The following is a 27,038-nucleotide window of genomic DNA, read 5'->3' as shown; positions in this document are numbered from 1 at the left end:
GGGGTTGAAGGTGGAGGTGTTCAAAGGTAACAATTCAGAAATTGGTTTTCAATTGTAAAATTTAAAGTATGACCCAAGTTTAGTGCAATACACACAAATGTTGTGAAATTCGGAAAAGAATTAAGTGAAAACATTATACACACAATTTTATTGGGGAAATGGAAAATGGACAAATGTTATAAAAAGTTTTGAAGAATGTGAGATAGGGGCAGAGTTTATGTATTTGTGAGAGTTTGGGAGGGGCGGTGGAAAGGGGGAATGGCATGGTTGAAGTGAAAGGTAAATGTAGAGTTAAATAATAATAATGCAGGATTTGGGATAATTAAGATGGGGTAGTGTACGGGTTTATATCAAATGAACGGAAGTTAAGCGAGAATTGGGCATTGATGAGAACAAAAAAATTGCAAACAGGATTTTGAAGGTTTTCGATGATTAGGAAGTGGTATTTGTGTAAATGAGAAAAAAAATATGGAAACGAGGACAAGGAATGGGGAAAGGCGAAAGGAGGGGATAGGAACAAGACGGAAGGAATAAAAAAGAGATGTTAGCACTCAAAAGCATTACACATGATACCACAGATTTTATCACAAGCAACATGATGCATACTTTAGTTTTTAATTTAGTTTTTAATTTATGTTGTTCACGTTTGATGGTACCCTTACATGTACTTTCCCTTGAGTTTTATATGGTTCACTTTCCACTTAAAATCTTTTTTTTTTAAATATGAAATGAGATTTTCATGTTTATTTAGAAACAAAGGACTGGGTATCTAAAACATCTTAAAATGAATAACGTAATATATTTAATCCAGTATTAATGCCAACAACTGCAAGAAATTTGCCTTTCATTATTTCGAAACGGTCAATATACGACCCCATAATAATTGAAACGAATATTAAAAAATAGCCAGACTTCCCGTGCATGTACTCCGACCAAAAAAAAAGTATTGGAATGTTTTTGGAAGATTTTACCATCAAGTTAGAGAATTTCAAGATGAAGATAAAGGAAGGAAACAGAAAAATCAACTACAAGTTTAGAAGAACGGAAGGAAAGAGCATGATTAATGCAAAACATTACATCATCACAATAACATGCAACCAAAAAAAAAAATTGATTTAGTGAGGATGGTTTACATCAACTGTTTGGCAGGTTAACCCTAACCACCCCAACTCCATCAAAATCCATCCCTCCATTTTGGTGGATTTTGGGGGACTTGGTCCAGAAGGCCTGGCGTGACTAAACATTGATGGAGTATGATGGACTTGGGCCTACTGACCTGAAGCAGTGCTAGGGGTATCCGATTGATTTTGCCTAGCTTCCTGTACTGCTATTGTGATAAAAGCCGCGTGCAGCAAGTCCATGAATGTCAACCAGTGCGTCAGTGGTGGATTCCATTATGTCATGCACAGTTTTGTATCGGACGCACAGTGATTGATGGATTTTGATGGACTTGGTCCAGTTCCTAGTAACCGCAATGCTGGACTTGCTGGACTACCATGCACAGACATTCCTGACTGACTCAACAACACAGAGACCTTGTGTACGAAAACTAGAGTGTACATTTCAAGAATCCTGTAATTGTGGTGTTTTGTTCACGAAAACCTTGGAACAGTAGACCCATTGAGCGCAACGGTAATCAACAGCGACGCCCCTGGTTACAATTTGCGTTGTGTCCAAAGAAACCCTACATGTCCCGGTACATGTACGTGTAAATCCGAGACCAAGACCATCAATCAAACCCCCTGTGCACTGCAAGAACTGCTAGCTGCACCCAATTTCACCTTTCAAACAGGTGTTTTTCTTACCCTTTACAAGTCCGCGACTGCCGAAAAACGCAAACAATGGTACTAGCCGGCCATTGTGTTACGCCTCTCAAGAGGTTTTGTGTGCGCGATTTGTGTACAGTTCAGTTTGGGGGCCAGGATAAGTTGTTTTGACTGTCTGTCTGGGTCGGGACCACAGGGTCTGGTTGCGGGAGGAATAATTAGTCTGAGGGTATTCTGGTGGGCTTGTCGCATGGGGTATCCAAGGACCAAAGTTCGACAAACATACGAAGCAACATTTGCGACGGAGGGGACCCCCCCCCTCCCTGTTTGTCATTGTGTTCACAGAATCTCAGGAATTCTTTGAGATATCTAGGGGGACGTGATAGGTAACAACAGTCCCGAGTGGGTGTAGACCATGTAGCGTATAGGGGCACTGGGGGGGGGGGGGGCATCCTCAAATTATGCATGGTGTGAGTAAAAAGGCCTCATCAGGGCAAAACTCTGTTGAGTGAGACAGCTTTGCTTGCACAGTTTATAGCACAATTGTTAGTAGAAGGATAAAAAAGCGAAAAAACTATGCCAAAATATAATGAGATACATGTACGTTTCTTGAAAGCCATGAAACCTCAACATTTTCTATACTTGAAGATGGAAAATGGACCCAATATATGGCAGGACATGTGAGTGTATAAATGTAACGTGCATGTTGGAGTAAAGTTGATTTTCAACATGATTGTGAACGTGAAAGTACATTTTTGGGATCTACATGACAAAGTACATTGAATGGCATTGCAAATTCACACAACGTACAATGTATGCAGTTGAACACGTTTCAACTCTCTGTGAATGTTTACTGATGTGAAATTCGCTTCCCCTTTGCTGCAGTACATACAATGTACATATACATTTTGTATAAACCAATCTTTACAAATGACTTTCATAACAGTCACAACTTGTGAAAATGGCCTAACAAGTCATAATTTTTGTGTGTGCATTCAATACATGAAAGGGTAATGAACTTGTCAAGCAAAGTTCAATGTACATTGTATCACAGGATCCACCGTAATTACAGTGCAATTTACATAGTACACACACATAATGACATGAATGCATTCATGTGCAAACACAAACATAGTGTAGGTGAGATTTCGCTTTGGAACATCCCCCCTCCACATTTGTGTAAAATCAAGAGTTCTCACACCCCTAGTAGGACAACCATGCACACGTGCCCCTCCCAATATGAATCTTAATCTTTCCCCCTGTTGGACCGATGTGATTAAAAAAGCAGCACCAAAGACTGCAGGGTATTTCGTACCGGGTTTGGTGGGGACTTCGGGTGACAATTTTGCCCTGTTGTCCCAGCAACCACTCCTATTATGTACCACCCGAGCATTATATTTTCACGGCTGGTAGTCGCGCCAAGTCAACACGACACCTACTCTCGCGGGGGACACATCATACATGCTTAATGTGCTCAGGGACTGTCTGGCAATGAGCTGTCTTAAACTATCCTGCTTTGACAACTTCTAAAGATTATTTTTGTGGAGACGAGGTTAAAGGGAATGTACAACATTTGCTGCAATTTTCAGAAATAAATGGATTTGGAGGATTAGTATGTTATAGCAAATATTGTTAAAATGACTTGTTTCACGTTTTGGGCTTGTACATTGTAGATGCTGGAAAAACTAAGAAAACCAATCTTATTTTTGTAGTCTGGTTCCCTGACCCCACCTAAAAATTAACACGGAGCAATTTATTGACTTTGGTAATTGTAAGGTCAGAGAATCAGTCGGGCAGGCTTGTACCCCCTCATAGGTGTGTGATCAATTGCAAAGAAAATGCGGAATAACTAATTATGAAATATTAGGAGCAGTTTTTGAAAAAAAAAGCCAGTTTTCTCCAACGCTGGTCGGCTGGTCGGCCGACCAGCGTTCGAAAAATACCATTTTTCTTGAAATGTCAGCACACCAGGAGCCACGATTTTACAGGATGCTTTAGACTGTCATTCCCTAACAATCCAGTAAGGTATGTAGCGATAATTTGATCATTTCGTTTTGTGTTGTTTGCAAATGTTGTATCTTCCCTTTAAAGGGGAAAATATGTTTGTTAACCAAGCATTTCAATACAACCACGCTTACTAAATGCGTGAGATAATATTCCTTGCCTAGTTCTTGTCCCTTTAAGGACAACACCTTTTGTTAGATGCTACACGACCCAATTCTGAGTAATAGTGCAAGACCTAATGTACTTTGTATGTATACTGTATGTACATTTGTAATTTACACAGGCAGGGATGTATTATAATACCAGTTCGGCCGGGATTTTTTTTTTGAAAATGGCAAAATATCGCAAGAGTCATTTCAACAGTATTTGTACGATATTTCTTACCGAAACCTCACATTTGTCAACACTCCGGGGTTTGCAACATTTTGTTTAAATGTGGCTTTAAACATTAGGATATGTTTCATCACAAATTGTAAATTATTTATCAGAGCAGACTGGCACTAATTTGTACATGTAATTAACATTATTTCATTGCTTTCTTTTCTAGATGCAAGTTCCCAAAAGGAAGATTTTACCTCACTTTCAGTTTTACAAATGTATATTTGGCTGCTACAGTGTATGGGCATTCCAGTTCTGGATGCTTCTATCAATTATGCTTACTACAGGATGAAATCGTTCAGATCACTTGTGTTTAATTGCACCCACAATAGGCGTACAGCCAAAATAATCCGCTCAAGTCTGTACATGGACCACTAATTATGAAGCCAAAGAATTAACAAATGCAGCAATCCAGGGGCTGCAGCAACAAATGACCGTCTTCTTAACCAATGTGATGGATCACTTTCAGACTCTTCTACCCCCCCCCCCAAGACCCTTCTTCTCTTTCTGATATATATTGATGGAGGGCACATATACCCATCAGTGAAGTCCATTAGAGATCCACTTCCGTGCATAAATATTTTAAACGGTGCTTAAAGGGCTTCACTAGTTTCCTGCTTCAAGGTCTACTGGTACATGTACATTTTTTTTTAAAGACCACATTTAAAAGAGACTTGATGACTCTTCATTTGTGGAAAATAGTGACGTGTATGCATGACCAATAACTATAGTACAGTGATAGGTGATGGGATTGTGCCTTTGATGACACAAGTACGGAATTTGGCACACAGTCAGAGTATGTCATGAGAAAGATATTTGGCTATAGGGCCATCGCAGATTTGTCCTTCGGAAAAAATACAGGTAGAATAATAAGCAAAGGCTGCCTTTTTGAAAAGTTTTAAAATTGCTTGTTATTGTACACTGTACCCATATTTTTCCAAGGACAAATCTGGCCCTATGGCCAACTATCTTTCTCATGACATATCCTGACTGTGTGCCAAATGGCATGCTTGTATCATCAAAGGCACAATTCTTCCAAATATTTCCCCATCTGCCCTACTACTTAGGCAGAAAATGGACCGAAAGACGGATATTTGACTTTTTCTTTTTTAAATGTCTGCCAAGAGCTCAAGTTCAGATAGATTTATCAGTCGTTGATCTCTTCAAAATTAGGGTTGTTTTTTTTTCATTTGAAGCAACGAAATTGCTCCAAATTCTAAGTACATGTACCGGTAGTATGCATAACAACTAACTTGTTAAAATTTCAGCTCAGTGGATACTATTTTGAAAAAAAAAAGAGAACTCGTATACATGCTCAATTTTTGGTTCTTGTAACTGGATTCTGTTGTTAAAAAATTGTGCCTGTGGGCACATTTGCTTAGATCACTTTCAATGATTGCTTGCATCCAAACGATACCATTTCAGGCGGTATTTCAGGGTATTTGATACCAGTCCCATCTTCACTTTGAGCAAGGATTTTATCGTGAAATTGGTAGGTACGTTTCCAGATAACTGCAAATGTTCTTACACGCCTTCAAGATTAATCAAAATTGTTCATTAATCTATCAAGAACAGCTATATATTTCAGTTCACTGACAAAATTCAAGCAGTTTCCCTTGCAATCTTATTGCATTCTGAAGATCTGCGTATCCATGTCGTCAGTGTGCTTTCCATTACCCAAGTTCTTCGACTTTTTGTCTGGTTACCATGGCTACCACAGAGGAAATTTTTCACGCCATCCATTCACGAAAAAAAGAAAATCGATCCCAACTTTGTCTCTATCCAAAATCTTAAGTGTATTTGCTGTTGTGGTCGCGCGTCAAGTGCTAACGCCGTCTTAAACCCACTTGACATTATTCAAGCACATGCAGTGCTTTGTAATAAGAGCACACCACTTGGAACACTTGACATTGGGGCCTGCCCCTACAGCCTTAAGGCAATGCTGAATCTCATTTGGAACATTAACTTGCTGCTCGGAGAATGGAAACTAACCTGAACTGTACATTTACATGTATAGTTCCCAGCCTTCATTTCAAAAACAGCTCAAATTACCGATGCAACTTGGCCAATAACCAGCGCATTTGGAATTCAAAGTGTTTGATTTTGAATGGGGGGGGGGGGAGTGTTAGGTCTTTAAAGTTTAGAGGGGATTAGGTCAAAGTTTCTTTTCAAGTCAATCTCTTTGGGAGTTCACAATGAATGTGAACATGTCTTGCATACTCTGAAATTTCGTTAAAAGAAAGTAAATTTTCCAGTCCATTCACCTAAAATTTCCTTGCAAGCCGAATGAGTTTATAAAAGATGGGCCACTCCTGATGACCATGAACTTTGATTAGGCACTAGTTTATACCGAACCCGCTGTGTTGAACAAAAAGAATTCACAGACAGAAAGTAACTGCCCTGAATTGGATTTCCAGTTCACTAGTTTCTGAGAAACTCAACAAAAAAATTCCCAACAACGTTTTTTTTCTTAATTCAACTTCATTTAACCCATTGAAAAATGACCTCAAAATGGACATGTAAGTACCGCAAAAAGAGCAAAAATCATTCGATTGAATAACCCGGTGCATACACGTACATGTAAATATAGAGCGTGAAGCATAATGGTCCAATAATTTTGAGCCCCTCGATGTATTTGCATGAGTGCATCTTTTACAAATCGACCAGACTCACGGGCTGAGTGTTATTCAATCGCAACTTTCAGGGGAAAGCCACTTGGGAGATCTCAAATATCAACCCCTAGAGACAGGTACGTAGCTGCTCACGGGGAGTTAAACAAAAAAAGCCGCTACGGGGGCTGATATATTACATGTAATACATCACGGCTTTAAGGTCCATGCGTATTCATTTGAGAAAGGGGATATGTTATGAAGTTTGCCGCAAATGCTCTGTGACATCAAATTAACTTAGTATTAACATTTGCATGAAGTATTGAATGAAATTGCTTTTTTTTGGTTAGATATTACAAAAAGATATCATTTCAGAGAGCAGGTGTGGGGCTGAAGCATTACAGATTACTTTTTAGCAATATGTTTGGATGGGGAAAACTAAATGTCTGTGAGATTTCTGACAAAATATGGAAGCAATTGGATTAGATTGATTAGATTGACTTTGCGTTGGGGAGATGTAAATTCAATGTTGGCATTTGCCCTTCACCAATGTACGTGAACCGTATTTTATAAAAAATAAATAGTGTTGTCCAAGGACTTGCAAGAAAAAATTCGGAAGCTCACTCGGGTGGGACTCGAACCCACAACCTCCTGATTACTAGTCCAGACGTCTAACCACTCAACCTCTGAGCTGGTTTAAAACTATTACAGCAGTGGTTACCGTAACAAAACTATTTATCAGATGGAAATATTGCAGAGCGGGGAGCGGTTGGCTAGTTGGTCTTGAAAAATTTTTGGAAGGCTATAGCCCCCAACCTTTTTTATAACTGTACATGCCTGTAATCACTTAATCTTGTTGCACAATCAATTTATTCTTCAATTTGTTGAAATAATGTAATTTTCTTCCAATATATTATCCAATAATGGAGCTTTTTCAAAGGAGTGGGCTCGAAAGCACATTTACAGCCGCCGCCTTTAAGAAGACTTAGCTATGATTCTCCTGGCCATTTGCCGCGTCAACGACCACTCCGTTCTGCACTCTCGTATCTTCCTTCTAAGGGGTGTGAATCAATTATGAGCTAGTGACACTACCGTTCAGGGAAGATAAACACGGCCTTACCGTTACACTGTGCGGTCTTTTCCGAGGGGAATAAGCACCACACTCGGTTGCTGCCAAAATGACATTAAGACTTAAAACCTGTTTGCGAGCCCATGCAAAAATTATAATTCCTGAGTTTTTTGGGGGGAAGAAGGGTCAACATCCATTTAGGTGTCTCAGACATGTGCAGCATCCACTGTAACCCAGGTTTTTAAATTTTAGTTTGTTGGTTGGTCTGTCTGTTCATGTTTGTTTGTTTGTTTGTTTGTTTGGGTTTTTTTTTGATTTTTGGGAGGATTGGGTTGGTTTGGGATGGGGGTGGGGTAGGGTCAAGGGAAGGGAATGGGGAAAGAGTTTTGGGGATTGTGCAATGGGAGGTATCCCACAATTCGTGTCCATTTCCATGTCAAATGCCAACTTGCAATTCTGCCAACTTAGTCAACTGTACGAACACAATGGATGTATCTCAAACTCTTGGGAAACAAAAGCTCAATAAGGCAATCATCCAATGTTCAATGCCGACAAGTTTCACATACATGGACATTTACATGAGGTGATGCGTTGTTCTTCGCCGACTTCAAACCTCATTTTTGTCCATAAACAATGTAAGCCAAGCTTCTTTTTTTTTTTTAAGTGAGGCATACAAGGGCAGTAGAGATGACCTACGGTACATTTGCGCATGTCAAGGGTTCGGCGAAACACGTACATGAATTATCAAAGGACGTTAGGCTGACGGAACTCCTACATGTACTTATTCTTTAAAAGGTAGCCCCCTCTAAAGTTTTCTAGCCAAGTTGGGTACTCCAAATGGTGTACCCTCTGACCCTTGATGCTGACCTCTGACCCTTTTGACCCACCTGATGTGCTGGGGAGTTATCTGTCTTCAGTTCCTGGTGGTCAGAGAACTGGACAAAGACCGGCTTGCCGTGAAGGTTTGTCTGGACCTGGTTGTAGTAGGCAATCATCTTGGTTGATTGGCTGACGTCCGCTAGCTCTATGAAGGCCTGAAAACAAAAAAAGAAAAAACACCATCACAGTAACAAAAAATCATAAACCCTAAACTTCCTCCATCCTCCAAAATCAATCAGGCAGTATTGGAGGATTTTGGAGGATTGAGGCTGAATGGCAAAAAGTGTCAGTTTGGAGGATGCATTGTTTTGAATTTGTTGGCTGTGTCCTGCATTGTTTATGTTCAGCCATGCGTAATTGAGGCCCATATTAGACTGAATATCATCCGCACTGCTCCTGCATATCGTCCTCACTGCCTCAAGTCGGAGTCGACTTTAGAAATTGTAATGCCATTTCGATAAGAAATGTGGACTAAGCTGTTGATTGGTCAATTTGGCTACCATGTTTTTGTAGTACAACAGGTACCGAAGACCTGATAGAAGGCGCCCGCTGAATGGTCCAAATCTCAAGGTCAAGACGTAATCTTGTTTTGCATAATTAATCGCCACATCTGCTCCCATGTCATGGACCCTTGCTGTGCAAGGGGATATGCCATAGACTAGGTTTGAACCTGCGACCTCAGGATTGCCATTCTGGTGCTCTACCAACTGAGCTATCCCAACCCTACGGTATGTTGGCGGTTCCCCATTTTGTCAATGTTTTTGTTCAAGGGGAGCTAGAAACCATAAACCCGTATATGCCATGAAGCCAGGGATCACACCCAGGCTCATGATGCTAGCAACATTGGCAATGCTGCAAACCAGGAAATAGCAAAAGGGGATCACTCAGAGAGGATACCACTTTTTACTACAAAAGTTTCAAAGAAACCACAAAGGGAAACTGACTACATTGTAGGTGCATTTTACAAAAATAATCATACAAGTAGTCGAACCCTGATAAGAAGAGCACTGTTAATACAAGGTCCTGCTTATAACAAGCAAAATTTGAGGTCCCAAGTCTTTGTTTTCCTTTGTTTTCCATAACTGTTAATACAAGGTGCCTGTTATAACATGGTAATTCGTAAAGTCCCAAGGACCTTGTTATAAAGGTGTCCGACTGTATACTGGCGAGGCTAGCATTTTTCAACAATGGAAAATTTGAAACGTGACAAATTTTGGTTGTTAACCCATATTTGCTTAATCAGATATCGTCCGTGCTTAGTAGATTTCTGCAGCTCCTTGTAAATATCCCTCTTGCTCCCCACGTACCTGGCCTTTGTTTCTGATGCACAGGACTTTGCTGATGTTCCCAAACGGCGCGCCTAAGCTGACCACCTCGGCCTCGTTCACGTCGGGAGCTAGGTTGCGGATGTGGACCACGCGAGATGGGGGCGCCGCCTCCCTCTTCACCTGAAACGGGTCAACGAGAGACAAACAATGGCAAATTAAACTTAGTCTGACAAAGGGATGTAATAATAGTAATAATAATGTGCTATAGCGCTTTACCACTGGTCTCAAAGCACTTTACAATGATTACCCCTGTTCATGAGACCAGTTTTTGCAGCAGTTTGAGATCAGCGCATTCTAGTCTCTACCTTCACATGTACCAAATACACCTGGGTGGAGAGAGGCAATTGTAGTAAAGTGTCTTGCCCAAGAACACAAGCACCATGTTCCCCTTGAGGGTTTGAACCCACTTACATGGTACCATGGCACATGAGTTGAACACCACATAGCCCATGCATTGGACCACAGCACTCCACGAAGGAAATTTCTAAACCTCTGAGCCAAATCATACCTCACTTGAATGCAAATTCAGAGTGAATGTGACGTCGCAAAACCTTTGCGGTGCAATATTTCTGCCAAGTATGAACGAAAGCCACAGGCTTGCAGAAACATTGACAACATTTTAGGATAGCACTGTAAATATACATGATGTACATGTACGTACGTGTACTATATTTTTATATTTTGCAAACTGTGTGAAGTTCTCAAATAGAATAGTTTCGAGTGAAAGACTTCCAAAGAATTTTTAAAAATGACTCTAAAGACCACATCATACCAGGGAAGGGGCAAATACTAATGTCATGTATAAAGCTACATGTACCGTGTTTGTTATGTAAAATACAATGTTTGTGAAGCAGCTCATATTGCCAAAACATACATTTATACTTAACATGTAACCAGTTTTCTTATTGGCTCATGAACAAAACACAACAAATTTTCCTATTGGCTGAATGAAGACACGTAGCCGAATTAAAAACTTTTCCTCCTTGCACGCAATATAAAGATTTATTTTCTGGCCAAAACACAAAAAAGCTAGAATTCTGGCTATAGCCTAGAAACCGGCACCCTTGATTATAAAACACACCATAAAACAAAACAAACAACAACAAACCCCAACAAAAAAACCCAAAGATTCCAGACTGAAAAATACTTTGAAGGTCCAATCATTGCAACCATAATACCAACTATATCAAAATGATTTTTCACTATCCACTATGTACAAATAACAGGCTTGTCTTTTTTGTGTGTGTGACTCAACACAAATATGGTACATCCATCAATAAAGAAATGGTCCTAGAAAGAAAGAAAAACAATTGAAGGCTGGCCTTGCAAATCACACTGCACTGTACAGAGTATTTGTCATCATCTAATTACACTGTACAGAGTAAGTAATGTCTCATAATGAGCGTCCATTGTCCTTCCTTCATCTAGGAACAAACCGACCGTGCAAATTTGTTTGTTAATTGGTTGTTCTTAAGAAGGCAATATACACGTAATTCACGACAAAGTAATAATTCCGTAATGCTGTGGCAATAATGCCTGATTGTTTTCTGTAAGGAGTCTGAAACGGTGCGGGGGGGGGGGGGGGGGGGGGGCCATCAACCACAAATATTCACGTAAAATTTCATGTACATGTGCAGGGTGAGTAAAAAAACGCGGAACCCAAACCCAAAGAAATATCTTTAATATTTAAAAATATAGTAGCACCAAAAATAATTATGACTGGTAAGCCGATTTAATAAACTACTTTTAGATGACAAAATTACTTCAACTGCTCAATCCGTTCAAATTACAAATATGACCATTTACACAAAATGACCCTAAAATCTGTTTTTTCCCAAAATGCGATTTCAAGAATTGTTGTTACAATCGTCTTCAAACATCAACAGCAATAAAACCTCAGTTTAACAGTTAAAAATATTCAACTAAATCCTTTTGAAGGCCCTTCTTTTAAAAATAAGTGGTGTTTGTAAATCCTATTGTTAGCCAAAGCAGGGTTGTTAATAAAGATATTGTGTACTACAGTTGTTGAAACAAGTATTCTGTGTCATTTTCTTTGTTGTTCCAAATAGTCAGAACACACAATGAATTGCTTTTCAGACGAAACTCATTGCAGGGTTACTTCGTTTAAATAGTGATAGCGGTTTAACGTGTAGAGCAATTGAAATAATTTTCTCGCTTAAAAGTAGTTTAATAAATGGGCTTCCAAGTCATAATCAATTTTGGTGCCACACATTTTTTTTTAATAGGAAATATATTTCTTTGTTTTTGGGTCCCGCTTTTTTTGGACTCGCCCTGTACACGAAGCATTTCCATATGTGCACTTAATTGGAGCCGTTATTAGCAGGCAGTGTGTGAATGTTACAAAAAGAGCTCCAGCCTTGAGTTTATATTTATATGCAAAACAGCAACAGGTGGTTATTGGGGATGGAAAAAAAAGCAAGGCAATAGATGATTAGTGATGAGTACTGGAAAGTACATGGCCCACTGGTGAATCCTATTATTACTTGTGCAAAAAAACTGGTCTGTGCACATGTAGCATAAATTGAAACGGTAGACTGCCTATTGAAATGTATACCCAAAATTGATGATTAGTTTCATTCTTTTTTTTCTGAATATTTTATGGTTTTTCATTTTGCTCGGCAGTGTGCTTTGTGTCAATTTTTTTCCACTTGCTTGATACATGCACCAGTGACTGCCAAATTAAATTAAATGTCTGAATACAAGACTAAATTTGACTGATTTGAATAAAAAAACACACCAAAAAACAGTAACAGATTTACGTATACCGGCTCATATAGGGCTGTTCCGAATATACCAATTTCTCGAATATTTGATCATCAACCAAACATTTGAATATCTTTTTTTGTCGGTTTGAAAATTTGAGGGAAAAAAATGTATGCGCGTACACACATGACAGTGACACGTATATTATCGTAAAGTTGCGGCGCTTCATTGTCAGGTGCCACGTTTCTGTTGACGGGAACTTTTGTCGATGGCGATTCATTGTTCCCATCCTTTCAGTTGACAGTTACAGTATAAAATCAAAATACAAGTTCCTACTGCAAAACATTCCAGCTGCCCATATCAATCGCCGTACGTAATTTTTAACTGGCACGGTCTGCGCGTGCAGCTTTTGACCAGCTGGCAGTTTCGTATATCCGAATATTCGGTCAAACGCAGTTTCGAGTAATTGAATACTAAATTATTCGAGAATGGACAGCCCTACATGTACATGTACATGTACATTTACATGTATACCATGCACTGTACAAAAAGTTCCAGGAGGTACATGTACATATACATGTAGCGTGTAACCCAATGAGGCAATTTTCTTTACTTGACCTGACTTCACGCAAATTAACTCGATTCTTCAATCATAGATGCACAGTGAACTTAACGTTCACGTACTGGGGTCACATGTAGATGTTCATATATACGTGGGCGTTTTCATATATTTAAACCGTGGACGAAAAATGCCAGAGAACAATTTTACTTTTAGAGAACAATATCGTCAACGATTGCCAGAATACGTCCGCGATTGGGGTCGTGTACAAAACCTATGGGAGTCTTCCTAAAAAGTTAAAGTACAAACAAAAGAGGGACGTCCATGATCGACGGTGTGAACGCGCTTGTGTGAAAAAGTACATGTACCATGTGATCCTTTCATTCAGCTTCATGTTCATGTACATGTACATGTACTTTTTTTAGGAAAGGCTTTACATGTACATGTATTACAAGTACATGTAGGGCAGATTAATATGGAGAGATTTGTCCTTGTACAGTGTAGATGTACCTGTATACTCATACTGCCAAGCTGTCAGATCTGTTCATACAAATTAATTGATCTAAGTACAAGGTGCAACAACAGGCTAGTCCCATGTCCATAACACCTGTTGTTATTGGAGCCCTGGCTGAATCACCCAGGTTCGGGAAATTAACCGGTTTCACAGAATTGTCATGAATGCAGAAAATACCGCGCTGAGCATAAGGTGGGGGACAAGCTAGAATTAGTTGGGAACCAGCTAAAAGCTGTATAATCCACTTAGCATTTTTTGGCCGGTGAACCGTTTCTGCTCAACGTGTTAAGCAGTTCTGGGCCCAATTTCACGGCTCCACTTTACCATTACCAAGAAATCCCTGCTTACTGCTGCACCAGAAAATTCTGTGTTTTAAGGGTTACCATACATTGTGTATGTATATCACAGGTTAGCGAGGATAAAGCAATATCACAAGTTAGCGAGATTTCTACCTCCATGGTACATCCAATAACTACCGATATGCATGCTTACAGGGTTAGCATCAAATTATTTTGCCAATGCTGTTGGCACAGAATGGTGATCGGCGATCACGGAATTCTGTGGCAAGCGCAGGGCCATGAAATTGGGCCCTGATGGCCTCGGCACGTGACACGGAGGAAATTCCAACCTGTACGTGACCGAGATAAACAATTTACCATTGAAATATACCTTGATAAAAATAGGGCTTTCTCCACACACAAAAAAAGCTTTAAAACCTAGTATCAATGGACAACGTAGAATTAAATAACCAAAGCAGCAAAGAAACAGTTACATGTATACACATGTACCTAGATCAAAGCGATATCATTACTGGTAGGGAATGTACAACATTTGCTCTAGCTGCAATTTTCAGAAATAAATGGATTTGGAGGAGTAGTATGTTACAGCAAATATTGTTAAAACTGACTTGTTTCATGTTTTGGGCTTGTATATGCTGGAAAAACCAAGAAAACCAATCATAGTCTGGTTCCCTGACCCCACTTGAGATGAACAGAGCAATTGATAGACTTTGGGGAGTTGTACGGTCACTAAATCAGTCTAGCAGGCTTGTACCACTTCACAGGTGTGTACAATCAATTGCAAAGACAATGCGGAATAACTAAATATGAACAATAAGGAGCAGTTTTTGAAAAAAAAGCCAGTTTTCTCCAACGCTGGTCGGCCCACCACCGTTGGAAAAATGTAATTATTCTTGAAAATGTCAGCACACCAGGAGTCATGAATTTACAGGATGCTTTAGACTGTCATCCCTAACCAGTATTTCGCGATAATTTGATCGTTTCGTTTTTTGATGATTGCTTTGTAACAAAGAAATGTATTTAAAAAAAAAAAAACTGATGTTTAAATTTGCAAATTCAGAAAATTTTTGGTTTAAAAAAAAGATGAGCTACATGTACATGTACATGTATGCAGTTTTAAGTGTGTAACAATACAAGAGATAGTTGTGTCCTACATGCAGCTGCCAAAGCAACTGCGCAATGGCATTATTTATGCATGCATACACAATATAATATGCATATTATCGCCCGGCATGCAATTGCTAAAAAACTGTGACATATGGAGTGGCTACAGTGAAGTCACGGTTCGTTGCACTGCGCCAGGCCTGCAAAGGATGGCAGCGGACTAAAAATTTCATGGCCGTAGAAAGGGGGGGGGGTAGAGAGATGGCAGATAATTTATCATTAATAAAGAAAAGATTGCTTTGTGCAATTGCAGACTATTGACGGTTGTAATGGACACAGTTGATGGGGGATGATGAATGGCCTAATCCACTCACGGCGAAAGCATTTTTCGTCTGAACAAAGAGGTTGTCTTGCAGATAAATTTGAAACTCTACCTCCCTCCAAAAAAAAAAAGGAAAAAAGAAAAGCGACAAACCGCTTCCCCTTCCATAACAAAAAGGACGACAAAGAACAAAAACACCAGACTCTTTTCAGTACAAGTGTAAATCTTTCATGAGTTCAAACGTGACAATTGGAGAGTCTGTTTCATACATTATGAACGTTTTTTTTCTTCTCTTTATTGAAATGTAAATTTCCTGAGTGCAGTTGGCAACACGTTTGCCATATGTGCAGATGGATTGTGCAATAAACTTTTAAAGCAGCTTGCACGCAAACTTTTTTAAAAAAAGTAGGAATTTTTTTTAAAGTACAGGTGGTTTTGGGGTGTTTTTTTCTCCAAAATGGTGGATTTTTCACAACTCCACTCATTTTACAAAGAGTGAATCATATAGGAAAGCTTATTCAATTATTTTTAGTTATTTCTTTGACATTTTCTTTTGAGAAATAAGGTCTTCCATTTCCCCACACCCATGTCACACTTGGAAAAAAATAAGAAAAAGAGTTAACCATACGGTATGTACATGTAGCTCTTTGGGTTAACTAAACCTCAACCTCATTCCCATGGTGTCAAGCAGTACGCTCCCACCACTACCCGCTCTCTCACCCTGGTATTGGATCATTTACATATATTCAAAATGTTTGGATATGTATGCAAATTAGGAATAGTCTGGTGCCTGCCTGCTCTTTACGTTTTTGTATGTGGTGTCTGGGGTAAAAACAGAATCAATGCGTCGCGGCGCGAGTTACGAAAACACAATTTTTTTTCAAAGTTAAAAGGTTACAATCTTATCCAGCCAATATGCAGTATCACATTTCATATTAATATGAACAAATTGGAAAAGAAAGGAACATTTTTAAGAAAGGGGTGGATATACATGTAATAATTATAATGAACGTGAAAACACGTAATGCACGTTGGAAATAACAACACCAAGCACTTTACGATATAAATCCATTACTTGCTAATTGCGGTATCGAATCAGGATACAGGAAGAAAGTCCCCCATCCAGGGCTTCCTATTGGAAACGAGGTTAAAAATAAATTGAGCCCCGGGGACGAGGTTGACTAAACCTATTTACCTTAAACCAAGTTATATCAAAGAAGCTTCTAAACAGTTTCGGTCATGTCACCTCCAGTTTCCCATTGATTTGACACAAGCATGAGTTGGGGTACCACACAAGAAGCTGCCTGCATTGTTTCACTGTTGCCATGGCTGCACGCCATGGCAACCCAATTGTCACACTGCTTATGCAAGTACTTAATACCTTGTCTCTCTGACATTTCAAGCGGTCCTCGTCGAAAGAAGAGGCTCTGTGGTGGTTATTGGAAGGGGAGTGGGGGGGGGGGGGGCAAGTGCGCGGGGGAGTAGCGACCCATTAACTTAATGGCTTGATGGATGAAGATGCAAGTATAATTAGACATTTACCATTTACGAACGAGTGATCACATTAATTAGTCATTGGTAGAGCAATGAATCAGCGGTAGTCAGCATCATCAAGGCAACAATGGAAGGTCAAAGCGTCTGCTTGCGGCGGAGAGGAGGAGTTTGCCTAGAGCAGGTGCACTTTTTGATGCAATATTTTGGGGTGGGGGTCAAACTGCTGTGTCAAGTTTGCTTCAGTAGTTTTAAAGTTCCAATTTTGGCAGTCAAATTTTGCAGTGTGGGCAGCCTGTGAATTCCTTTTCCCCAAACGACATCGGACAATATCAAAAGAGGGCGTTCTCTCTGCGTTATGCATACTGGGGTATTCATATTGTCCAGGGCTTTAGAGAATAAGTTATATAACAAGGAATAATTGTGTTTAAATCACCCACGATTGGCAGCTGATGCGTGGACTGGTTGGAAGAAGTCCTGACTTCTAATCAGGTGATCCGAGTTTGAATCTCAGTGAGTGTTTTTCCTCTCCTTTTACCATTTAAAGAACTAAAGTGAGGCAGGAACTTTTCTCACATGACGTAAAGCCTATCTTGGGTTTGTGTTTTGGAGAACAAGGCATTAGATATGCATGTAATGGACCAATCAGAAGACGGGAAACGGATGTCGTTTGGGAAAAAAGGATTGCCGGCAAGCTTGAGGTGCTCAGCAAAAGGAACCATCAGAAAAGGTGCGATTGTATAAACATGATGATAAATCCAGATGGGGAAAAAAAATTAGCTGATTGCACCGTTATTCTGTGCGGTTATAACAATGTGCACACTATCAGCAATGTGCATCTTGCGCATCAAAAATTGTGAGATGAGCAGTCAAGATATGCACGCGCCTGGTGCACGTGGTGAAATAAGTGCACAATATAATGATGTCACGTCATTGCTAATGGTCGCTAATGCGATCTGAAAAAAAAAAATGCCTTTGAGGAGTGCGAATGTCTGGAAGAATTTCAGCATGGTGCTTTGGTCAGCATGCTTTGAAACTACAGTTGGAAAATGTATACATGGAGAACGTATTGTTTGAAATTAAACGACTCGAAACATTGCATGCAAGTGCCAGTACAGAGTGGTCCCAAAAGAGTTGACATTTTTTCAGAGGCAGATGTCTCAAAATTGGGGAGACATGTTGAAATTATTTTAAGATATTCCTAAACTACAAGATTTTGGTTGTATACGGTGAAAATGCCATTGAAAATAAAACTCAGGCTAGGAAATACTGGCCATTTACATAAAAATGGTCAAAAAGTAGTTTGTCTACACATAAGTCTATGGCAGTCACTACATTTGTGCATGCAATGTTATTGTGTTTGCCCATTATCTCATAGCCTTGCATGTGGACGAAGTGGCTTTCTTTACACCACTGCCATTTCTTTGTACCTACTTAGAAGTTCGATGTAAAGTTTTAGCCTTTCAAGAACTATTTAATAATGTGATGTGTCTATTAGTGTCTTCTGAACAACTCTAGATCTGCCCATTCAAAGAATAAGATTTTGAGATTGTTCATCTTTTCTCCTAGAAATATGTTCAACACCCAATGGTAATGAAGTGAGGTTGAACTGAGTACTGAGCTTACTTTTTGTATTCCCTGCCCCTGCCCCACCCCCCCCCCCCCCCCCCCAAAAAGGGAGAAGAAATTCAACACTCTCAAACAGTTAAAGCAAATGTTCCATGGCATATACAGGGTGAGTAAAAATAAAACGAAACCCAAATGTCGCTACTATTGTTTTATTGAAGTTCTGCATGTAGCACTTTGAAAATCTAGAATATGAAAGCCCAACTCATAAGCTTTCTTTTAGTACAAGAATCATTCAAATCACTCATGTACTTTTCAAGTTACGGAATTTTAAACAAAACCACCGTTTTAAAGTTCTGTCCACGAATCACAAAAAAAGGTGTGCGTTCTTTCAGCAAAACAAGAACAATTCACACACATCCCTACATGTATGTGATTTGTTTTCGTTTTGCTGAAAGAATACTGAATTTTTTTGTGATCCGTGGACAGAACCTTAAAACAGCGGTTGTGTTTAAAATTCCGTAACTTGAAAAGTACATAAGTAATTTGAATGATTCTTGTACTAAAAGAAAGCTTATGAATTGGACTTTCATATCTTAGATTTTGAAAGTGCTACATGCAGAACTTCACTAAAACAATGGTCCTGACATTTGGTTTTTTTTTTTTTTTTTAACTCACCCTGTATGCTACACTTTCTCCGATTAGTTTGTCTTCACCCCTGGCTGGTTATCTCTGACCAACCCCTTGGGAATAACTCCCTGTCAATTCATTTACCCTCCCTCCATCTTTCATTTCTTTGCAATCATTTTTAATAATAAACTCATCAAAAAACCTTGACGCAAGGCACAGCCCAGCATCCTTCACCTATACGTAACTTATTCTCTCAGTATCTGCTGTCCAAAAAAAAAGAAGGATGCCTGGAATATCCATTTCTCATTTTTCTTTTTGTAAATTACTCCCGACGACTTCAATTAAAAAGAAGAAAAAAAAAGCTCGTTGGTGGCATCCAGCCGAGCCAGCAGTAATAATGTGAGCGGTGGGCCATGCAGGCAATAACGTGGACTTCGTAATCAGCCCGGCGGGTGTTTTTATAATTTCTTGGTTGGATGAGCCAGGTGCGTACATGCTGCAACCGTTGCAGAGACAGCGGCCATTCATTCTGCAATGTTTTGAGACTGAGTAAAGTGTATCAACTCCAAAAATAGTATCAACTCCAAAAAAACTCTATATTACGCCACAAAGAAATAAAAAAGTTTCTTGTCTGGGATTTCTGAATAAGGGAGGAGGCCCCCCCCCCCTTTTTTTTTCAAGATGGTAGATTTTCCAAGATAGATTGTTCCCATTGTCTTGACTTTTTACTGATACTTTAATCTCAAAATGATCCGCAAAGCCTTAAAACAGGTTCTAAACTTGCATTCAAAGCTGTAATTTTGCTGAAAGGCCCTATCAATGGTGAAACCTTGTGCGCGCTACCAATGCCCCTGGACGGATTATCTGAGCAATAGCTAGCACAATGCATTGGCCATGGAAGGGGGCCTTCGTGACAGAATTGATTGCGTGCCCAGATTGGTCTATACATGATCATGTACATGCATATGTAGGTTTGAATTACACTTTAGCTTTAAATCTTCAACGCTTGCACTACAGAAATTTTCTAAGTTACGTTATGAATGTTGTGTACATGTACATGTATATGTACCCACGTGCTCAAAATGAGGATATATCCTGTACCAAATGTAATTTATTCCGCATTGGTTCCTGGTCGAATTCATTCATTGTTTTAAATGGATTCATGATTCGTACGTGGATAAGAGCTAACGTTTGATAAGTGGGGCGAGCGGGGGAATTTCTCAGTCTACCAGCAAAAACAATAAATAAATATGTACTGTAATTATCTGTCAACCACACAAACTATATTTGAAATATGAATTAGTTTCAAATGAATTCTTTTTAGTGGGCAATTTATTACTTTTAGGTCAAGGAACTTACGCATAAAATATCATTTTCTGCGCAGTTTCAAAAGATCCGGATACAATTTACTGCAAATGGTTTAACACATACACAGGGTGGGGCAGAAAGAAGAAAACCCACTTTTGACGGCAATTTTTGGCTACTTTTTGTGCATATTTCAAAAATTCATTTAAAATTTTCTCTTTTATACATAAGTGACGAAAAAATGCTTGCAAATGCATATTTTGTCTCTGAGATATGGTAGTTTAAAAAGTTTATGTGCAAATCCTGTTTGTCAACGGACAGCTTTATTCTATCCGCTTGACTGAGCTCCGGAGCTTGATTTGAAGGCAAAAAACACTACACGAGACTTACACGTGGCATGTGGACAACAGTGATTTTGGTGACTTGTATTCAAATTAGAATAATAACACTATTCTTGCGATTTTTTAAAAGATTTCACCACGTATGGTTGAAGAGCTATACTTCACTACATTATAAAATAAAAGAGTTCAAATAAGTTAAGTAGGTTAAAAGTCAAAAGTCAAAAGTGGGTTTCCTTCTTTTTGTACCACCCTGTATACATGTATAACTGAGCACACTAAAGTCTACATGTACTTATAAATGCAAATTGTAATCTTGGACAATACAGTACGTGGGCATTCTCTCAGTCATCGCAATAATTCAAAGTTTTTGTCATGGTTCGCAGTCACCTTACACAACAAGCCACCGTGACCAGATTCACTGTTGCGAACACGGCTAAAGAGACTGCCGCAAAAAAAAAATCTTATTTCCATGTCTTCTGAAGTCGTAGGGACTCAGTGACGGCAAAAAGCTAACAAGGGGCCTTGAGCTTGAAGGAGAGACACTCATTAGTAGAGACAGCCGAGCGCTCGGGCGTGGTAGATTAAGGGGAGGAAAAGCACTGAAGTGCGAAGAGGCAAAGGAGCGAGTCTGCGTCAAAACTTCACACTCGGGTGACGGTTGTGATCATCTTCGAAATCCAGATTTGAAATCCGAGAAACTGATACACGTGTAGTGTATACATGTACACGTACATGTACCGGTACATGTTCATAAGATGAAGATGGTTTAGGATTGACATGTAGGTTTGGGAGGGGCCAGGGAAAGCATATAGTTGGGCAGATAGGGGAAATATTTGGGGGAATTGTGCCTTTGATGATACAAGCATGGCATTTGGCACACAGTCAGAGTATATCTTAAGAAAGATATTTGGCCATAGGGCCATCGCAGATTTGTTCTCTAAAAAAATAAAGGTAGGATAACAAGCAATTTTCTAAATTTTCAAAATGGCTGCCATTGCTTGTTATTCTACCTATATTTTTTTTAAAGGACAAATCTGCGATGGCCCTATAGCCAAATATCTTTCTCATGACATATTCGGACTGTGTGCCAAATGTCATGCTTGCATCATCACAAGGCACAATCCCATCACCTATCTGCCACACTAATATGGTCAGGGAAAGGTCCAATGATGCATCGACTAATTAGAGAAGTAATTTTCTTTTATTAGGAGACCTGGAAATAAGTTGAGGGAAATGAAACGGGTTTTGTATGCAGGTCAACCAGTAAGCATCGTGTAAAATATGGTCCAGGAAATAGTAAATTTGAAGAGCCTAAGGTTTTACTAAATATTATAATTGCTTTATTTTTAAAAAAGGAGAAAAATGCTTTTTGCAGATGGTTATAACTTGTTGAAAATGAAGGAAAATTGAATAAGATATTTTTCATTGCTTTAGCAACTGACTTGTTCACGCAAGGCGGAATATTCATTCAATTGTATTCATTCAAATGTTTACTGTATATTGTTTGTTTTTATTACAGGATAATGGTTTAAATCATGCTTTTACAGTGTTGAGAGAGAAAGGAAAACTGTATTATCCTACTTTTTATTTATGTAAATTGTGAATGTTGATCCACAAAAGGGATATCTATAAAACAGACGATGTGCCAATGTTTATATTGGCCGAGCATTAAGGAAATTGCTGAGTGAGAATCAACATTGATACACGTCCGTCGGGAAGACAAAGGCGACGTGAGTGTTGTCATTTGTTGGACGTCTCTTCCCTTTTCCGTAAATTGATAGAACTGATATTGTCCCCAAAGTTATTTCTTCAGGACCATTCATAACAGTGCAACCCGGATCATGTTCAAAATGTTTCCTGGTTTAAGACTTAAAAAAAAAAAACTATATCGGTACATTGGGGGTCATCTTGGGGGTCATCTAGCTTTTAAGGGAAACTTGGAAAAGTCTTGGAAAGAATGTTGCATCCTGACACATCTTTCATCATCATCTCAAGGAAGGTCAGTCATTGCAAAAAAGTTGAAAAACCACATGAATCTGGGACTGAGAAACATTTCCAATTTTGTTATGAAATAATTTGAAAATGTTCTGGACTCTCCATAGACTTTGTACACAACCGCTGAAGTGGCGTCTGGATACTACATTCTTTCCAAAGTCTTTCATGAGCACTAGGTAAACAATTCTTGAAACATTTGAGTTCAAGTAAAAAAGGTGTTCTGACCACTGATATCTCTTGTTTCTGAAATTAGCCCACAGTGGCCAACTTAAGATGTAAATTAAGATGTCAAATGTAAATTAGTGGCCACCAGTCCATAATGGCCAACTGAATTTAGTGGCCACCAGCCCATAGTGGCCAACCGAAACTAGTGGTCACCAGTCCACATTGGCCAACGGAATTTAGTGGCCACAAGTGCACATTGGCCAACTGAAGTTAGTGGTCACCAGCCCACATTGGCCAACTGAATTTGGTGGCCACCAGTCCACATTGGTCAACTGAAATTAGTGGCCACCAGCCCACATTGGTCAATTGAAATGTGTGGCCACCAGCCCACATTGGCCAACTGAAATTAGTGGCTACCAGCCCACATTGGCTAATTGAAATTAGTGGCCAACATCCCCCAGTGGCTAATTGAAATAAGTGGCCACCAGCTCACAGTGGCCAACTGAATTCAGAGGCCACAAGTCCACATTCGCCAACTGAAATTAATGACCACCATCCCACAGTGGCCAACTGAAATTAGTGCTCACCAGCCCACAGTGGCCAATTCAAATTATCGGCCAAAATCCCACAGTGGCCAATTGAAATAAGTGGCCAATTGAAATAAGTGTCCACCAGCTCATAGTGGCCAATTGAAATAAATGGCCACCAACTCACAGAGGCCACCTGTAAATTAGTGGTCACCTGCCCACAACGGCCAAATGGCAAATGAAGTTTTAACTCTTGATCTTAACACAAACATTTCAGATACGGAAAATTTGTGTTGAGAACAGTCTAATACTTCACTAGAGGCTATACTCCATTAGCTTATTACCGTACGGTATGACCCCACAATGTAGCAGGGGTGAACGATTCAAACATTTAGGAAAGGCAATTCGATAATAAGAAAGTTTGACATTATTTCTATGAGCCAATAAATGAAATGCCTGCAGTTTGTTATATGTTCCCCCATAAGGACACCTCATTAGAAGGAGTGCTGTGGAAAGAAAAACAAAAACTTGACAAAAACGACGACAACAACAAAATTGTTAGCATGTGATATTAAAAATCATTATGACATGGGCAAACAGAACAAAATGTGGGGTTTTTTGTTGTTGTTGAGAACACACATGAAATCTTTGCATGCCAGTGGTAATAAATACAGCAACTATGGATAATACGGCCATGGAACATGAAACAAGCAAAAATTATAAATATCAGTCACATCGGATGAGTTTCATTTACAAGTAGAGCAATTTTGGCAAGGCGAAAAAGGGGTTGGTGGGAGGGAGGGGCAGGGAGGGTCTACATAGCAAATGAGACCCTAATATACAGACAGGGTCTATAAGAGTTGGAGGGGCCGGGGTGGGGTGGAAAAAAGAGGAAAATCCCAGATTACCTTTTTGGCATCGTTAATAGGTGAATCGCCTCCGCCGAAGTTGGAGGCGACAAGGGGATTAGTGGCTGTGCCGTTGGCTGTGAACAACTCGTCAGAGCCCCGCTGATGGTGGACGAAGGAATGAACGAGCGAGTGTGTAACGAACGAGCGTACGCACGTACAGACCAAGGTGAAGAAGGAACCGAGAAGAGAAATCAAAAAAGAAACAAAAAGTGGAGAGAAAAAAAAAATGCGGCAAGTCAGAAAAAAGGGAAGTACAGATGGTGATAAGAAGATGGTTAAAAACGGACATGCAAATGGACCTCTCCCAAACATTAATTTATTCGGGGTTTTTTGGGGGTTCAAAGCAACACAGGTGAAACATGGCAACATGTTAATCGGTAAACAAAATCTCATTCCCGTTATAATTTTGGAAAAGCCTGTATTAATCAAATGTACACCGTATAATAAATATACTTACTTTCAAAAAGTACAATATAAAAACCTGTGCATTCATGTTTCCAGAAAGAAAATGCGATAAACCTTTCTTCTTGCTGAACTGTTTTTCTTGTTATAAATTATGTAAATTAACAATTTAAAAAAAAAAAGCACTTGCATGTCTCTCATTGTACCGGTATGCAAATGGCACTGATCACCAGTGTAGGCACATTTAAATCAATCCAAAAGGGCTCCACAAATGCGCAAAAATAGTACAAATGTAGTACAAATTACTGACATTTTAAAGAATGTCGACCAAAAATTCAGAGTACATGTAGATGCATGATTTTTGTTGGGTGCCAAATTTTTTTAATTTTTTTTTGTATTTCTTTTCCTCTCTATTTGGTAAACATTTGGGAAAGGTCCATTTTAAATGTAAGAATATTATAAGCAAAAGAAAACAGTTGAATAATAGTTTGAATTCAGGGTACCATAACCAATTCTAATGAAAAAAAGTACATAAATACAACCTACATGTAAGAACCAACTGCATATCAAACTACATGTACTGTAATAATGCAAACATTCTTTATAAAAAAAAATTAAAAAGAGGGCATAATAAATGATTATTTCTAACAAGATGTTACAAGTATTATCATCCTCCCACACAAGCACCCCTCTAGAAGCAATGAAATGTCCCAGCCAAAGCATGATTTCCTATGGGAGGGGGAAGCGAAAATGTGCAACCAGCAGGGGTGTGTGAGTATAAAACACAAAAAGTACACACACACACACATATTTAATGTTGTACTTGTAGTAAAAAAAAGGCAAGGGAGATTTTGCAGTGATGAACAGAATTGACCATTCGTAATTGATTCACACAAACAAAACATGCAAAGTAAAAAAGCAGCCTCTATAAATCGTGCAATGAGTGATGTTATTCAGACAGATACGGTAGTTGGGTGGAAATTACAAAGGGGGCCTACATGTACATGTACTTTCATTGTTAACTTTAAAACACCTTTTCCCTCCAAAAAAAAGTTTTAAGAACCACTTCTTCTTTAACCACGGTTTAGGCAGTAGTAGACAATATTCAGGCATGTTTTAGTCTACTCATTAACTTTTTTGGGCCAAATGATAGTAACAAAGCCACATGTACAATGTGCGACACATGTACATTGCACATGTACCGGTATGCACTGTTTACTACACCATAGGCAAGTGGTTTTAATACAATGTTTATTAAATTTATAACTTTTATATACACTGTGTAAATTGTATACACCATACTTGTACACCTACAAGGTAAGCAACAACTCTACAAGGTAAGCAACAACTTGGGGACTCAGCAATATAAAAAAAAAATAATTTGCCAAATTGATTTAGAAACAGTATTCCACTTTGAGGCGGAGTGTGGCCAAGTGGTTAGGATTCGCAACTGATTATCAGAGGGTCAGAGGTTTGAATCCAGCTGCTGGCCTTATGCTGTGTCCTTGGGCAAGCCACTTCACCCCTGCCTCTCCCCAGCCAACAGTATAAATGGGTACCAGCAGTCAGCCAGGGCCCAATTTAATAGCGCTGCTTAACAGCCGACTTTGTGCTTATCGAGCCTCCATCTGTTTCATAGGGACCGTTAAGCAGTAAGCACAGCAAAAGCACGCTTAACCCCTGAAGAAAACTTTGCTTAAATCAGTGACGTAACAATAGAAATCTCCATGCGGCGCAACCATTAGCATGAAATAGTGCTTAAAGCAGCAGCATGATTTTCTGCTATAGTAAGCACAACTATTCTGCTTACTGTTAAGCAGTGCTATGAAATTGGGCCCAGGTACGCACTCTACATGTATCGGGTCGATGTGTAATGGGCAATGGGCAGAAGCTCACGGGGAAAAACAGATACATTTATAACAACGGAATCGACAACAAATGCCAATACAGGATCGCATGGTGAGCACCAAATGGGGCAATTAATAACAAGTTGTTATTGAGCGGTTGCAGGCACTGTTCCAAAGTGAAAACATTGGCGTATGGTGAAAAAAAATTGTAACCAGCAAAGTGGGATCCAAAATAAATTTGTTAAGTGAACATTGAACAGCTAAATAATTGTACGGAAAAAAAAAATAGGAAGGAGATGTTCA

General features: G+C 39.3%; 1 protein-coding gene across 5 annotated transcripts in view; it reads right to left on the bottom strand.

Moving 5' to 3' along the window:
* LOC119728156 (polypyrimidine tract-binding protein 1-like) overlaps positions 1-27,038 on the bottom strand; it is a 59,293-nt gene that overhangs the window by 22,167 nt on the left and 10,088 nt on the right. For all 5 annotated transcript variants that reach the window (XM_038200231.1, XM_038200233.1, XM_038200232.1 and 2 more), the window contains exons 2-4: positions 24,484-24,585; positions 10,013-10,153; positions 8,714-8,860 (exon numbers count right to left, since the gene is read on the bottom strand). In XM_038200231.1, the coding sequence (XP_038056159.1) occupies positions 8,714-8,860; positions 10,013-10,153; positions 24,484-24,585 (390 nt within the window). The remainder of the gene's footprint in view (positions 1-8,713; positions 8,861-10,012; positions 10,154-24,483; positions 24,586-27,038) is intronic.

This window comes from Patiria miniata, unplaced genomic scaffold (genome assembly GCF_015706575.1).
Source record: "Patiria miniata isolate m_02_andy unplaced genomic scaffold, ASM1570657v1 HiC_scaffold_20, whole genome shotgun sequence".
Classification (NCBI taxonomy): Eukaryota; Metazoa; Echinodermata; class Asteroidea; order Valvatida; family Asterinidae; genus Patiria; species Patiria miniata.
The sequence above is the reverse complement of the archived record's forward strand: the minus strand, read 5'-3'. Positions and strand labels throughout refer to the sequence as shown.